Here is a 17,993-nt window from a genome sequence, read left to right as displayed (position 1 = left end):
CACATTAGACATGTCGCGCTTGGTGTCGATTTGGCAGCGGTGGCTTCTTTTCATCATTCAGGTGGAAATTTTAGCGACACTTAACCATTAGGGGTGGAAACCCCAAGATACGATACGATTTGGGATACAAGGCTCGCGATAACGATAATCTCACAATATGGTGATACAACAATTATCGATTCATGGGTCTGGAAATTATTCTAGGATATTCTACAAAACTAAAACAGAAAAACATGCATCCTTCTGCTGTGAATTGGAATGAGTTTATCATTAGTAGATGTCCAATCCATTTGAACTAGGAGGGTGGCAATGAATGAACATTTTGTTCATTTGCCGCCATCCCTACCACTTCAAACGGATTGGACATCAGTGGCAGCCAAAGCCAGGCAATGAGTTTTTTCAGGGCATTTCACATCCTTTTGATTTTGGGTCACTTCCTTTTCCTTTTGGGGCATTTACTGGTCATTTCCTGTGCATTTTGGGTTATTTACGAATATCCCCAAATGAACAGGAAGGGATTCAAAATCAACAGGAAGGAATCTGTAAATGCCCCAAAATGAACAGGAAGTGACCTGTAAATTCCTACAAAAGACTGGCTGTGAATGCTCTGGGTTCAGTGACGTTGACGGCGCTAGACGTCCAATCAAGTCAAAATCAATTGGATGTCTTGCGCTGTCAGTGGCAGCTAGTGAGCTAACGAAAGATGTTGGTAGCAACCTGGTGGCTCCCTTTTTTTTTTTTTTTTTTTTTTTAAATAGTGACAGCATTTTAAAACGATATATCGATTCTTTTTGTGAGCATATAGATAACTTTTTGGGCTACAAAGTATCGCGATATATCACCTATTCGATATATTGTCGCACCGCTATTAAACATTCAGTAGGTTGAGAAAGCCCTCCATGCTACATTAACATTGCCTTGATCACATACAGTAAAGTAAAATAGAGCGCCATAGTTGGACGCTGTGCCTACTAACGTCTTCCTCTATAGCATTTGCGATTTGACCGGCAGCCTGGCCTGTATACCACCTAGGTTCTACTATGTGTTTTTATAAGTGTCCTGATCAGGCTGAATCTCAAATGGAATTTCGTTGCAATTGTTGGAATGAAAAATAAAGCTGGTCTGATAATACAAACATATACTGTAGGAATATTAGGTCATCAGCATACTTTTGATAAAATAACATCCTAACAGGCGGCACAGTGGCAAAGTGATTAGCACGTCCACCACACATCAAGGGTTTCATCCCGGGCTCTGGCCTTCCTGTGTGGAGACTGCATGTTGCCCCTTTGCCTGCGTGGGGTTTCTCCAGGTTTTCCGGTTTCCCCCCACATCCCAAAAGTATGCATGGCAGGCTGATCAAACACTCTAAATTGGCACTAGGTATAGTGTGTGCGCAAATGGCTGTTTGTCTCCTTGTGCGCTGAGATTGGCTGGCAACCGATTCAGGGTGTACCCCGCCCACTGCCCATAGTGAGTTGGGATTGGCTCCAGCACCCCCGTGACCCTAGTGAGCATAAGCGGCTCAGAAAATGAATGAATGAACATCTTAACATCATACTTCTTTATCAAAGTTTCCAACTTGATCTGTTGAATACTATGCTCTATGTGCAGAATCGCATCGGCTGCATCAGCCAGCTTCAGTTCGAGCTAGGAAAAGTGTTGTGCGACGTCAGCTCCTGTGACAACTACGTCCTTGCAGGGTGAGGAAGGTTTTTCACCAATAATATGAAACATGAAAAAAATCATATTTGTACATATTTGTCTTTCTCAATCTATTTATTGCAAAGCCCACATTCCCACATCCACACACAGATTGATTATATAGACCCTACCCACCGACGTCACAAAACCACGTGCTCGCTGTATGGTTCCGCCCACTTGTCCGTCATTTTGTCTCTGTATTAGCATTGGTTTCAATTGATCGAGGAATTTAAAATGCATTTCATGGAAGAACCGGTGCTTTCTGATGCCGTAAACTCACTGGATGTGTTGCATAAAAGGCGTTATGTGGAAAAGCTTCGTTCTATACAGTCGCCAGATCCATATTTGATGCCCAAATCGATGTTTTTCGACCCACTGTCTTCGCCCTGTCTGCCTGACATCTGCTACGCTGATATTTACAATTATCTTGTCCACACAAAATCAGCCTATTCTCACGAAAATTTGAAAAACTGCAAGAGCTTGGAGGCTTATAAATACTTCGTTGCTGGTTGGGTGAAACAGGTCCTCGTCCACGAAAATTCGGCAGGAATCTATCTTGTGCTTGGAAAGGTGAGTTACGAAATTTTCAATTCAAAATCTTTTGTTATTGCTAACATCCACTGTCAAGTCTAATGTATTTCCTGTCGTTTGTCAATGGAGTTAAGGCTTTTAATGTTTATATTATTTAGCGATAGCACTCTCACTACATACATACGTGTATGTTGTCGGCGATTAGCCTAGCAATGATCTTAATTGTGGTTATTTGTCAGCCCAAAACCCTCTAAGTATATCTTAAATGCATCTTACCGGATATAAAATGACTACTACATAGTCTGTGGTGATTTTTTGGTGCCCAGTTTTCACGTCGAATTGCAGCCGTCCATTTCGCTCTCCTCTTTGGATCCCTCGGAATACGGTAAAACTTCAAGTCTCTCCTTTCATCTTCTCTGTTAGTGCAACCAACAGCCACACACGCCTTCACCATTTTGATTATTAATGTTAAGGAGCAGAAAAACACGCCGTAAATAGGAGGAATGTACGTAGCCGTAACAGGTTAACACTATGTTTTGACGGACAATTGGGCGGTACCATTCAGGAGAGCGGAGTTGTGACGTCACGTGGGTAGGGTCTATAGTTTCTGAAAAATTAAGTTAATAAAAATTTTGCATATGTTGGCCGTCAAATATTACCGGTTTTCCATATAGAATATATATGAGCTTTTTTCCCCTTAAAATAAAGTGACTTCACCTGGAAAATATTGTGTATCTAAAGACAATACAAAAAAGTAAATGAATCTCAAAATGCAAAGTAAAGGTAAAGGAAAAAAACTACTTCTTGACAGAATTGAATTTTTTTTCCCACTCTGAAAATATTGTTTAAATAAAATATATATTATATATTTATATATTATATTTTTTTCGAGGACATGAAGAAAATTCTCATCTTCTCGTAATCTTGTCAAGTATTTTGTTCACTTAGTAGTTTTTCACTCCAGTGGGCATTTTTTGAAACATTTCATTTCTTGTAAAACAACCCTCTCAAAACAAAAACAGCGACATTATTTTTCCACAATATATTTTTCTCCTCACCAATTTTTTTTCCTGAAAAAGAGAATATTTTTATTTGAAGATTGAGAAAACCCGCAAATTATCCTGTTTGAAAGAAACCTTTTATTTTTATTGTATTAAGGCTGTATTGTTTTTGAAAAATTCTCCAACGACACGACTTTGTCCATTTTAATAAGATCCCAGTCAAATGCCATCCATCCATTATCCACCGCTTAATCCGAAGTAGGGTCGCATGGGCAGCAGCTTTAGCAGGGTATCCCAGACTTCCCTCTCCCCAGCCACTTCAACCAGCTCCTCCGGAGGGATCCCAAGGCGTTCCCAAGTCAACTGAGAGACATAGTCTATCCAGCGTGTCCTGGGTCATCCTGCCTCCTGCCGATGGGACATGCCCGGAACACCTCTCCAGGGAGGCATCCAGGAGGCATCTGAATCAGATGCACCTTAACTGGCTCCTCTCAACGCGGAGGAATAGCGGCTTGACACCGAGTCCCTCCCGGATGACCGGGCTTCTCACCCTATCTCTAAGGGAGAGCCCGGACACCCTGCGGAGGAAACTCATTTTGGCCGTTTGTATCTGGGATCTTATCCTTTCAGTCACAACCCACAGGTCGTGACCATAGGAACATAGATTGACTGGTAAATCGAGAGCTTCGCCTTTCGGATCTGCTCCTTCTTCACCACTACTGACTGCTACAGAGTCCGCATCACTGCAGACGCTGCACTGATCCGCCTGTTGATCTCCAGCTCTCTCCTACCCTGACCCGTGAACAAGACCCCAAGATAATTGAACTCCTCCACTTGGGGCAGGATTTCATTCCCGACCCAGAGAGGTCACGCCACAATTTTCCGACTGAGGACCATGGTCTCGCATAAGGAAGTGCTGATCATCATCCTAACCGCTTCACACTTCGGCTCCAAGCTGCTCCAGTAACAGTTGGAGATCACGGCTTGATGAAGCCAACAGCACCACATCATCTGCAAAAAGCAGAGATGCAATGCTGAGGCCACCAAGCCGAACCCCCTCAATATTTCGGCTGCGCCCAGAAATTCTGTCCATCAAAGTTATGAACAGAATCTGTGACAAAGGACATCCTTGGCGGAGTCCAACCCTCACTGGGAACTAATCTGACTTGCTGCTGGCAATACAGATAAAACTCTGTCACTGGTCGTACAGGGACCGAACAGCTCTTACCAGGGTGCTTGTACCCCGTACTCCCGAAGCACCCCCTACTGGACTCGCAGAGGGACACGGTCAAACGCCTTCTCCAAATCCACAAAACACATGTTGACCGGTTGGGCAAATTCCCATGCACCCTCGAGAACTACGTCAAGGGTGCACAAGGGGTCCATTGTTTCACGGCCGGGACGAAAAACACACTGCTCCTCCTGTATCTGTCATGTACGAGACGGAGGACCCAGTTGCGTATCACAGACACAGGATTTTATTGATGTTGACCGGTAAGGAAAAACTATCAGATCAAGCGATAATGGCAAGTTGACATGCAGACCTATGTTTGTTCGCTAACGATCTGACACTGGATGTTGTCTGCTCGAGGCTTTTATAGTTTTCTCAGTTATTCTTTATGACATAATAAAGGACTTTGTGATGCATGAGTATGAAGCGACATAATAAAGGGTTTTGTGATGTACGAGTGTGGAGCAATAGGATGAAACATTAATAGCTGACATATTACACATGCAAGAAGATGAGACATTAATGGCAGAAACATTAATACATTAATGGCTGAAACATTAATACGTGACAGAACCCCCCTCTCAAGGGACGGCTCCAGAAGTCCCAAGGATTGAGCCCATCGAGGGCTACTAATCAGAGTCCATGGCCTCATCCACCGAGGGCATTGGCTCAATCTCCTCTTCGCCAGTGGAGGAATCAACTATCGATGGCACAGGTTTGGGTACAGAGTCAGATGTAGGCATGGGCTGAGAGCAAGCCGCTCTAGGTCGACGCGCTCTAGGTCGACACCGTCGCATGGACAGGACCCCCGCCCACCAGGCGAGGAGGGTCAGTCAGTGTGGAAACTAGGCAAGAATCCGGGAGAATGGACTCAAAATCCCCCACTGGTGCTTCATCCTTCTGGAATACTCGAGAGAGGGCATCGGGCTTTGCATTCCGGGAACCAGGGCGGTAAGAGAGGGTGAAATTGAAACGTGTGAAGAATAGGGACCAACGGGCCTGCCGCGAGTTCAACCGCCGAGCTGTTCTTATGTATTCAAGGTTCTTGTGGTCAGTCCACACCAGAAACGGCACGGCTGATCCTTCCAGCCAATGTCGGCATTCTTCCAGAGCGAGTTTTACAGCCAGCAGCTCGCGATTCCCAATGTCATAATTCCGCTCTGCCGGGGACAGTCGGCGAGAGTAGAAGGCGCATGGATGTAATTTGCCGTCCGATACTGCGCGCTGTGAAAGCACTGCCCCGACCCCCACGTCGGACGCATCCACCTCTACCACAAATTGTCGCTCTGGGTCGGGCATTTGGAGGATCGGGGCAGAAGTGAAGCGTGCCTTAAGCGTCTCGAAGGCCTTGTCAGCTGCCGGAGTCCATTTGAACGGAACCTTTGTGCTGGTAAGCGAAGTGAGGGGAGATGCCACTGTGCTGTAATTCCGGATGAATCGTCTGTAGAAGCTGGCAAAGCCCAGGAATTGCTGCAGCTTCTTGCGGTTCTCCGGTACAGGCCAGGATGTAACTGCCGTCACTTTTGCAGGGTCCATCTGAAGCCTTCCTTCTGCCACTATCTGCCCCAGAAATGATACCGATCTGGCGTGGAATTCACATTTCTCTGCTTTGACAAACAGGGAGTTTTCCAGGAGACGGCGCAGAACTTGCTGGACGTGATTAATATGGTCAGACATGGTTTTGGAAAATATCAGTATGTCATCTAAATACACAAACACAAATATATTGAGCATGTCTCGCAGGATATCATTTACCAGGGCCTGAAATACTGCAGGTGCGTTGGTTAAGCCAAAGGGCATGACTAGGTACTCATAGTGTCCTGAGGGCGTGTTGAATGCCGTCTTCCACTCATCGCCTTCTTTCATTCAAACCAGGTGATAAGCGCTCCTCAAATCCAGTTTAGTGAACACAGTGGCACCTTGGAGAAGTTCAAAAGCAGATGACATGAGTGGCAGGGGGTAGCGGTTCTTGATGGTTATGTCATTGAGTCCACGATAATCTATGCATGGGCGGAGAGAGCCATCCTTCTTCGGTACAAAGAAGAATCCAGCTCCAGCAGGCGAGGACGATGGACGGATTAACCCGGCAGCTAGTGATTCATTAATGTACTTCTCCATGGCACTTCTTTCTGGTGCAGATAAGGAATACAGACGGCTCTTTGGTGGCACTGTGCCGGGCAGGAGATCTATGGCGCAGTCATACGGTCGGTGCGGGGGTAGCGACGTGGCCTTGGTCTTGTTAAAGACCTCACTGAGTCCATGATAGCAGGCAGGCACGTTGGAGATATCTGACACAGAACTGACAGGTTCAGGGTTAACAGGACCGATAGGTTCAGGGTTGGTGGGTATGACCGCCTCCTTCAGGCAGGTCTGGTGGCATCCCCTGCCCCATTCTTGTACTACTCCAGTTTCCCAATCTATGTTAGGGTTGTGCTGGCGCAGCCAAGGATAACCAAGGATGAGAGACTGACCTGGTGAGCGGAGCAGATGGAACTGAATGGACTCGTGGTGGTTTCCGGACAGAAGCATGGTCACCGGGGCTGAGATGTGGGTCACTGTGCCGAGTAGATGTCCATCCAGAGCTTGTGCAGGAACAGGTGGAGAAAGTTGGTGACGTTGAATATCGAGCTGCTGGGCCAGATCCACATCCATGATGTTGACCTCCGCTCCAGAGTCGACGAGAGCGGTCAAGGTATGGATGGTGTCAGTCAGCAGGAGGCGAATTTGGAGCAAGGGTTTACGAATGGGGGGAGAAAGAAGACACGTTGAGCTCACCCGAATCTCCCCGACGTCCGGTGAGCTCTGGCCTTTGCTGGGCAGGTTGCGATTCGATGACTGGTGAGCTCTGGCTTTTGCTGGGCAGGTTGTGATTCGATGACCCTCACCTCCGCAGTACAGACACAGGTTAGAGAAGAAACGTTGCTGGCGCTCTTCAGGAGTTAGGGCAACGCGGCCGATCTCCATGGGCACAGGCTGGTTTAAATGACTGGGAGTAGCAACTGGAACAGGCTGAGATGCAGCTACTGGAACAGGCTGAGAGGCAGCGGGTGAATAAACATAGGTCTGCATGTCAACTTGCCATTATCGCTTGATCTGATAGTTTTTCCTTACCTGTCAAAATCAATAAAATCCTGTGTCTGCGATACGCAACTGGGTCCTCCGTCTCGTACATGACAGTACGAGCTGACACTGGATGTTGTCTGCTCGAGGCTTTTATAGTTTTCTCAGTTATTCTTTATGACATAATAAATGACTTTGTGATGCATGAGTATGAAGCGACATAATAAAGGGTTTCGTGATGTATGAGTGTGGAGCAATATGATGAAACATTAATAGCTGAAATATTACACATGCAAGAAGATGAGACATTAATGGCAGAAACATTAATACATTAATGGCTGAAACATTAATACGTGACAGTATCTGAGATTCGACTTCCCGAAGGACCCTCCTCTCCTGCACTCCTGAATAGACTTTTCCAAGGAGGCTGAGGAGTGTGATCCCTCTGTAATTGGAACACACCCTCCGGTCCCTCTTCTTAAAAAGGGGGACCATCACCCCGGTCTGCCAATCCATTGGCACTGTCCACGCGATGTTGGCGTGTGAGCCAGAACAGCCCCATAACATCCAGAGCCTTTAGGAACTCCGAGCAGAGATCTCATCCACCACCTTGCCACGGAAGAGCTTTCCAACCACCTCAGTGACTTCGCCTCCAGAGGTAGGAGAGCCCAACTCGTAGTCCAAAGACTCTGCTTCCCCAAAGGAAGGCGTGTCGGTGGAATTGAGGTCTTTGAAGTATTCTCCCCACCGACTTGTGACGTCTCGAGTCGAGATCAGCAATACCCCATCTCCACTATACAAAGTCTTAATGGTGCACTGTTTTCCTCTCCTGACACGCCGGATGGTGGACCAGAATTTCCTCGAAGCCGTCCGGAAATCGTTTTCCATGGCCTCGCCAAACTCCTCCCATGTCCGAGTTTTTGCATCAGCAACTGCCAAAGTTGCATTCTGCTTGGCCAGCCGGTAGGCCCGGTAGGGCTCTTTCTTCAGCTTGACGGCATTCCTTACACCAGCGGGTTTGGGGTTTGCCGCCACTACAGGCACCAACCACCTTATAGCCACAGGTCTGATCGGCCGCCTTAACAATAGAAGCATGGAACATGGCCCACTTGGACTCAATGTCTCCCACCTCACACCAGGACAAGGGAGATGTTCTGCTGAAGGTGGTGGTTGAAGATCTTTCTGACAGGGATTCTGTCAAACGTTCCCAGCAGTCACATTTCAATACATTTGGGTATGCCAGAGCAGGCCAGCCTCTTCCACTGCCATTGGAGCCAACACACCACCAGGTGGTGATCAGTTGACAGCTCTGCCCTCTCTCCTTACCCGAGTGTTCAACACTTGCGGCCGCAAATCCGATGACATGACAACAAAGTCGATCATCGAACTGTGGCCGAGGGTGTCCTGGTGCCAAGCGCACATATGGACACCCATGGTGTTTGTTATAGACAAACCGTGACGAGCACAGAAGTTCAGTAACAGAACACTTCTCGGGTTCTGATTGGGGCGGCTGTTCCTCCCAATCACTCCCCTCCAGGTCTCAATGTCGTTGCCCACGTGAGCATTGAAGTCCCACAGCAGAACTAGGGAATCCCCAGAGGGAGGGTTCTCCAGCACACCCTCCAAGGACTCCAAAAAGGGTGGGTACCCTGATCCTCTGTTTGGTGCATAAGCACAAACAACAGTCAGGACCCACCCCACCACCCGAAGGCGGAGGGAGGCTACCCTCTCCACTACCGGGGTAAATCCCAACGTACAGGTGCCAAGCCGGGCGGCAATAAGTAAGCCCACACCTGCTCGGCGCTTCTCTACTCCCTACGCACCCGACCCCTTTGGCCCCTCCCACAGGTGGTGAGCCCATGGGAAGCCCACAACCCAATTATTCATGATAATGGATGAGATACAATTTTGTCCCCGAGAATTCATTGGAACGATTGAGTGTGATGTCCATCAATACCCTGCTATCGTGTAATGTGGTCGCTCACCTGTGGTACCCCTCAGGTACTCTTCGGGTGACACAAGGCTGTGGAACACGTCGCATTGGGACCTGCCGTCATCTTATCTCAAATCCAACCGACTGTCAGCGCTCAGCGAACCCAGGCCGCATGTCACACACGTGCAGGTTGCTGGCGACGTGGCGGCCGCTGCCTACCGAGATGGTACGCTGCTTACTTTTGCTACTGTGACGCAAGAAATGAATGAACGTATTTAATTTTTTAAAAATACCATTTGTTCTTATTCTAATTGTGATCTTCTAAAAACATAATACTGGCCAATACAGTATATTTCTAGGTTTGTAAAGATAACAGAAGTTAATACATGCATTTCAAAATAATGTACCAGGAATAGCATTTTCCCTCAAAAATATCAAGTAGGTATTAAAATTATAAATCTTTTTGAATAGCACATGGTCCCAGTTGAAGCCTGGTTGAAGTTGAAGCTTTGGTCAGATGAGACCAAGATTGAGCTTTTTGGCAACAAACACTCTAAGTGGGTCTGGCCTGCCACGAAAGATGCGCATGCTGAAAAGCACCTCATACCCACTGTGACGTATGGGGGTGAGTCAGTGATGCTGTGGGGCTGTTTCACTTCCAAAGGCCCTGGGAACCTTGTTCGGGTGCATGGCATCATGAATGCTTTGAAATACCAGGACATTTTAACACTAGGGGTGCTAATAATTGTGACACACATTATTTGATGTCAAATAATTTTTTCTATATATGGGATTTTTTTCCCCTCTGAATGAATGCACTTGTATTGAAGGTTGGATTTTTCTCTTTTTTTTCCATTAAGGTCCCATATTATTTGAATTAAAAAATATGTATATTAGAAGCTAAAAAAACACATCTTAACCAGGGGTGCCAATAATTATGGAGGGCATCGTATACCGTAGTATAATGAAATACCAGCTAAGCATAGTAATTACCGTCGTAACCCGGGGACTATATTTTTTCAGTAATATTTTAGAAACATTGTCTGTGGATTAGTAAATAGCTAAGTTATCTTCAAAAGCAGTAGGTTGCATGTCCTAAACTACCGGTGCTTGGTTTGTGTTCCAGGTTGTGTGGATTTGTGGAGCACACAGATGGGTGGTGAGCCCATTTACCACCACCAAACAGCAGGAGTCCACGAGGCCTTGGTCCTCAGCCTGGATGGCTCGGTCCTGGCTTCCGCCACAGATTGTGATGTCAGACTAGACGGTGCTGATGACTGCGGCACATGGAAGATGCTTTCCCTGATCCGCCTTCCTAAGCCCGTCAGTTATTGGAAAAAAAAAAAAAAACAACTAATTACTATTTTCTCACGCATTAGTAAGGATTTCTGTTTGTATTTTTGGTCTTTTAGGTTTACAATTTGGTGTTGGTGCCCGGCAGCAGGGGTCAGCGACGTGCGCTCACCGCAGCGGCGGCTGGGGAGTCCGTGTACCTGCTTGACGAAGAGGAAGAGCCGAGGACGCTTCACTCGGTGTACGGTCACCCCGTCACTTGCTTGGATGCCTCTGAGCAGCTCGTCGCGCTGGGAGTCAAGCACAGCAGCTGGACTATGCATGATGGAGGCAACAAGGTGAGGAAAAATCCAAAGGAAAATGTGCCACTGGAAGTTCAAAAACATCACGGAACAATTACATTTTAGAAAAACAGATTTATTGGTATACTCCAATGTAGAAGATGGACCGATTATCGGCCGCGCCGATATTTGGAAATTTTACGTACAGTGATCCCTCGTTTTTCGCAGTTAATGGGGACCAGAACCCCCCCCGCGATAAGTGAAAAACTGAGAAGTAGCACCCCCCCATGCCCCGATGTATTTATTCAGATTTAGCATTGGAAAGACATACTGGACTGTCTCAGAAAATTAGAATACACAATATTCTAATTTTTTGAGACAGTCCTGTGTATATATACAGGACTGTCTCAGGAAATTAGAATACACAATATTCTAATTTCCTGACTGTCTCAGGAAATTAGAATATTGTGTATTCTAATTTCCTGAGACAGTCCAGTACATATAGGACATGTTTTTTTCACTTTTTTCCCAAAGTATAATTAAAAAACAAGTATATATATACATATATATATACATATATATATATATATATATATATATATATATATATATATATATATATATATATATATATATATATATATATATATATACACACTCACCGGCCACTTTATTAGGTACACCATGCTAGTAACGGGTTGGACCCCCCTTTTGCCTTCAGAACTGCCTCAATTCTTCATTCAACAAGGTGCTGGAAGCATTCCTCAGAGTGTTTGGTCCATATTAGGGGTGCACGATATCCATTTTTTGAAACCGATATCGATAACTTCCTACTACTCAAAGCCGATACTGATATCAATAACCGATGATAAATATATAACTTTTTAAATGTATAACCTGAGTTTTTGAACACCTGGAGGTTTAAAAAAAAAAAAAAAAAAAAACATAGTGGTTGAATCAACATAGATTTGTCTTTGATCTCATCCGATTTTTCATAATGACATGAACAAAACAGTGTGGTTACTTCTGCACTGCCCGACAGCCAGCTAAGAATGAATGCACTTCCATAAACAACAAGGCTTGGTCTTTCCTTGCTTTTATGGGAAGACACTCGTCTTAATATTGTGAAAGTACAACAGAAAAATACACATATTCAATACTCAATATACAACAAACTGCACAATAAACTTATATACAAAACTATTATATGTACAGCATAGCACACTAGCTTGAGCTACTAAAGCATTGGCTGGCTTCTATAACACAACTTATGAAGTTCTGTACATATGACCCTTCACCACAGAATTAAACATATATTGCACATCCATATGTTATAGTAAACATAAAAGACTTACATATATTTCTGAGGTGGAAACGTAACAGAAAGCATTCACGACTGTCAATGCTATCGCTAGACACCGCAATGTGTAAGTGATTAAACCAGTGCTTCTCAATTATTTTCTGTTACGCCCCCCCAAGGAAGACCTAAATATTTCGCGCCCCCCCCAACTATAATATTACTATTATAAGTACGCCTCTGCCTCACATGGTCATTTTTTTCTATTACAGAAAATAACAGAGATCAACTTATAAAGTATAACTTTCTCAACAGTTGCCACGTTTACATGGAGCCAAATATTCCAATTACAATCGGAATATTTGTTCAAACCGAATAAATGTCTTCCATATAAACACCTCGTTCAGAATGAACAGGCCCAAACCGAATGGAATTTCATTCCGATTCACAGGGGTGGAATATTCCTTTTCCCAAACCGATTAGAAGTAAAATTATATCATGTAAACAGGGAAGCGGAATGGTGCCTGGTTGCGTTCTTTCTGCACATGCTCCGTACTGACATGGTGACGTCACTTTGTGACGTAAGTAACGTCACTTGCAACATGGCTTCCAAGCACAGTGCACCAAACTGGAGTCCGGCGGAAAGATTGTATTTAATTCAAACTTTAAAAGAATTGAATATAATTGCTCGGCGTAAAACGAGGAACAGTGAACTATTTAAAAAAGTTCACGAGAGGTTACACGAAGCCGGAATAGACCGGAGCGTTGACCAGATTAGAAACCGGTTGAAAACCGGCTACTACAAGGCAAAAGAGCAAAACAGCAGAAGTGGATACGACCCAACAAACACAACAAGTGGGTTAAAGTTAAAACAGCAGCACTCCGACGATCGATCTCCATGTTTTGCAACGTGACGCTTTGTTTTGATTAATCTGCGCATGTCAGACGGCAGTTGTCAAACGTCCTTTCGGAATAAAGGCAGTCACATGTAAACGCTGGATCGGAATACATGAAGTGACATGTAAACAGCTCATCTGAAATTTCCATTCGGAATGATTTGAATCGGTATGAATAAAAGTCAGCATGTAAACGTGGCTACTGTTTTTGTTTGTAACAGAAAAGACTTAACGCACATCAATTTGCCTGGATTTAAAAAAAAAAAAAAAAAAAAGTCCAAACTGTAAAAATACTCAAGGTACATTTTTAACATTTGATACTGAAAAATAAAATAAGTAAATAATAACAAATTCAAATTGATTAGAAACATTAACTCATGAGGACAATATGCCAAAAAATTTGACCGAAAAAACAAAACCGAATAGAAGGGAAAAAGAGTGTCTTTGGACAAAAAGACAGTTTTTATTTTCGCTGCTCGCCGCTCACAGTATCACCTCCAGTTTGCAATAGCGTGGGGTTATTTTCAACTGAGCATGCTAACAGTGCTCACTGGTTTACTTATATAACACTGACAAAGCAGGACGATTATTGGCAATATTCGGCACGTTTTCGCTGAAAAACAACCAAGCGGCTTATCAATGAGATTGGGGTCTAATGTCTTTAAGTGGCGTCTTAATTGATTTGGCTTCCGGATGTCTGCTATAATCATTTTCAGACACAGTAAACAGTGGTCTTTCCTCACCTACCACTGTATTAAATGTGAAAGCCAAAAGGCAAACAGCCCGAAAAAAGCGCATTCTCGGCGGCCGAGGGAGAACCGTGGGTGACGGCGGTCGTCGTGACGATCCCAAGCCGAAAATGGCACGTCTCGGGCGGACATGTGAGAACCGGAGAAGACAGTGGGTCGCTGCGTGAGTCCGGCCGGAAAACAGCTTTCGAAAACGGCGCAAAGCTCTTCATATCTCTTGTCTGTGTGCTCTTGCTTACTTCAAAAATACTGCGCGCACTTTAAAAATGAGAGCGCCACTGCCACCCACTGAGTGGATGCGCAAGTACACTTTATTCTAGTATGGCAAAAAAAGAAAAGAAAAAAGCATGTTCCCCGAGGTCACATGCGCCACCCCTGGCATCGCTCTGCGCCCCCAGGGGGGCGCGCCCCACTATTTGAGAAGTACTGGATTAAACCAAACTACTGTAACAAAAAATAGATGCAGTGAATCATTCTGACCAGCAGGTGGGAGCAATGGCCCGCAAATGGTCAACTGATTTCCCATACTAGAAACTGTAAAGCCAGAACAGTACATATTATCGGTCCTATTATAAATGTTACTGGATTTATCGGGATGACGTCATAATTCCTATAATCGGACTGATAATTATCGGACCAATAATTATCGTGCACCAGTACTCCATATTGACATGATGGCATCACACAGTTGGTGCAGATTTGTGGGCTGCACATCCATGATGCAAATCTTCTGTTCAACCACATCCTAAAGATGCTCTATTGGATTGAGATCTGGTGACTGTGGAGGCCATTTGAGTACAGTGAACTCATTGTCATGTTCAAGAAACCAGTCTGAGATGATTCCAGCTTTATGACATGGCGCATTATCCTGCTGAAAGTAGCCATCAGAAGTTGGGTACAATGTGGTCATAAAGGGATGGACATGGTCAGCAACAATACTCAGGTAGGCTGTGGTGTTCCAACGATGCTCAATTGGTACCAAGGGGCCCAAAGAGTGCCAAGAAAATATTCCCCACACCATTACACAACCACCACCAGCCTGAACCGTTGATACAAGGCAGGATGGATCCATGCTTTCATGTTGACGCCAAATTCTGACCCTACCATCCGAATGTTGCAGCAGAAATCGAGACTCATCAGACCAGGCAACGTTTTTCCAATCTTCTATTGTCCAATTTCGATTAGCTTGTGCAAATTTTAGCCTCAGTTTCCTGTTCTTAGCTGAAAGGAGTGGCACTCAGCGTGGTCTTCTGCTGCTGTAGCCCATCTGCCTCAAAGTTCGACGTACTGTGCGTTCATAGATCGCAAGCTATAGATTCTTTTTGTAAAAAAAAAAAAAAAAAAAAAAAACGCAAAAGACGTATAAATACGTTTTTGGGATAATGAAGGTTTTAAAAATAGAATGTATTTCTACGTTTCTGGGAGCAAATGAGTTAAGCACTTCAAATGTAATAATTAGGATACGTTTTAAACATGTTACTGTCCCACCGAATTATTTTTAAACAAGAATAAAGAAGTAGAAAAATGTGTGGCTTTCAGAGGTTGCGCTAGACATTTTCGTTGTCTGTCATTTTGACTGACGGTCATAAAAATCCGGTCATAATCTATTTTTACCCGTCACTTAAATTTTTAAAATGATAATGATGACATATTCAATATTATTTAGTTTTCATTCATTTTTAATTAATATTGTAACGCTTACTTGGCGGCGAAAAATTAGACACGGCAGTCGTGGTATTTTTCTCCCTTTTTACTCTGCTTACTGCCAACAACTCTGCCCCCAAAGAAAAAGAGGCAACGAAATAGACCCCAATCACCAACGTCACACAATGATCTTAATTGTGGTTGTCAGCCCAAAATCTTCTAAATATATTTTAAATGCATCTTACCAGATATAAAATGACTACTACATAGTCTGTGGTGATCGTTTGGTGCCCAGATTTCTTGTCGAATTACAGCAGTCCATCTCGCTCTCATCTTCGGGTCTCTCAGAATACGGTAGAACTTCAAGTCTCTCCGTCTATCTTCTCTGTTACTGCAACCGAACGCCACACACGCCTTCACCATTTTGATTATTAATGTTAACGAGCAGAAAAACACGCCATAATAGGAGGCATGTACGTAGCGGTAATGTGTAAACGCGACGAGCTGACACACAATATGGCGGCTCCGGTCAGGGGGGCGGAGTTGTGACGTCATGTGATTGGGGTCTATACACAGGCGGTAATCTAGTCCACCAATTGGATGACGCACTGGCACACCGGGTGCACCAATAAGAACCTCGCGTTGATGTGTCAATCACGGTGCCGCCGCCAGACCCCGGTGACGCTACAATATTCTGACAGAATAGCCAACGACGTCATGCATTAAGAGAGACAATAGCTAATTAATATGCTAATTCGCCACCCTGTGGTCTGGGGTGTGAATTGCAACCTGTCAAAATGACGGACGGACTTCAGTTTTTTCCGTCACCGTTTTAAAAAAACGGTCAATGACGGAAAATATCCGGTTAACGCGACCCCTGGTGGCTTTATTAAATGCTTAATTGAGTGAGTCCACTCAAAACCGCTGAAGCTGCTCACTCAACACGCAATGAGTTGCCACTGTTTAACAAGTCAAACGATGATTGACGCATGCAGCGCTTTGAAGCTTTGGCTCCGAAGCATCTGTGGCAAGATCAAACCCAAACATATGTCAGCATCGTTAATTTTAACTCATTTGCTCCCCAAAACGTATAAATACGTTCTATTTTTGATTGTTTTAGTGTTCCAAAGACGTGTCTTTTCTGGGTTCTGATTCAATTTACAGTAGCTCCAAAGCACAAAGCTGAAAATCCATTTTAAAGCAATAAAACTGGCCACTGGAGGGCAGTAGCGCATTTGGTAAGACCCGACCCGCATCCCGATTCAACGGCAACGAACGGCCAAGCCGCACGGCTGGGGCAACGGCGGTAGATGACCGAATGGATGCCAGGAGCTTTTTTTTCAACTTTATAAGAGATGTTCCTGAGTCTAGGAAATTCAGCACTTCTGGAGCTCTTTTTTCTGTTTGTTTTATTCAATAAGCATACTTTACGCATTTCACTGAAGTTCAGCGTTTGCATTATTCCATTTTTTAACGCCAATTTTTACACTTTTACTGCAAACGAATATCTGCTCCAAAAATTGGTTATCGGCCCCTGTAACTACTAATAATCGGTATCGGTCCAGAAAAACCCATATTGGTTGATCTCTACTCCAAGGCGACGCACCGTTTCTCAAATATGAGAACAGATATGCTTTACATCAGAAAATCGGGGAGTCATGTTGATTAGGTTAAAGAAGAATTGTCACACCATTCCCAATGAAATGTTCCACTATGTGAAACTCACCTGCTTCTGACGAAATGGCAGGCGTCAATAATAACAAGACACCTTTTCTTATATGTAGGATACTAGTTTGAAGCGGTGTCTTTGCAAACGGCACAACAGGTACTGGTATTTTTCATACCCCTTTCATACCCAGCTACCCCTTAAGAGAGCTGACCCATCTTAACTGAATGACCTGCAATGGCTCTGATTCGGTCATTTTCCAGAGTCCCAGTGAGCACACTAGTTTTCTGTACTTTCCCTTAAATATCTCTGGCAACCCATTAAAGCAAAAAACAAATTTTGTACAGTCAATGTGTAACTTAGGGCACTTTCACTCTAGCACTGTTTGGTCTGTTTTAAACGAAACAGAGTTCTTTTTCTCAGATAGTCGGCTTTTTTTTGTAAATGTGAACGCGCATTCGAACTCTAGTTCAGACCAAACAAACAAACTCCGGTTCAAAAATCGTGGATCTTGGTCCACTTTAAGGGCTACTTGGCTTGTGAATGCAAGCGGTCCAGGGTGCGGTAATGCTACATTACGTGCAGCTTCTGTGACGCTCCACGTTGCCTCCCCTCCCAGCAGGGAGGTATTTCCTCTTCTACATTTGTCCAGTCAGTGAGTGCGCCTTTGCCTTGCAAAGCCCCAGATAGTAAAATTCCTCATTTGC

At 44.5% G+C, this 17,993-nt stretch overlaps 1 protein-coding gene across 2 annotated transcripts in view; it reads left to right on the top strand.

Moving 5' to 3' along the window:
- LOC130911344 (F-box/WD repeat-containing protein 8-like) overlaps positions 1 to 17,993 on the top strand; it is a 68,795-nt gene that overhangs the window by 29,483 nt on the left and 21,319 nt on the right. For both annotated transcript variants that reach the window (XM_057829230.1, XM_057829229.1), the window contains exons 4-7: positions 1,615 to 1,703; positions 9,529 to 9,686; positions 10,587 to 10,783; positions 10,873 to 11,091. In XM_057829230.1, the coding sequence (XP_057685213.1) occupies positions 1,615 to 1,703; positions 9,529 to 9,686; positions 10,587 to 10,783; positions 10,873 to 11,091 (663 nt within the window). The remainder of the gene's footprint in view (positions 1 to 1,614; positions 1,704 to 9,528; positions 9,687 to 10,586; positions 10,784 to 10,872; positions 11,092 to 17,993) is intronic.

This window comes from Corythoichthys intestinalis, unplaced genomic scaffold (genome assembly GCF_030265065.1).
Source record: "Corythoichthys intestinalis isolate RoL2023-P3 unplaced genomic scaffold, ASM3026506v1 HiC_scaffold_28, whole genome shotgun sequence".
In the NCBI taxonomy this organism is placed as follows: domain Eukaryota; kingdom Metazoa; phylum Chordata; class Actinopteri; order Syngnathiformes; family Syngnathidae; genus Corythoichthys; species Corythoichthys intestinalis.
This window is presented reverse-complemented; position numbering and strand designations above follow the sequence as displayed.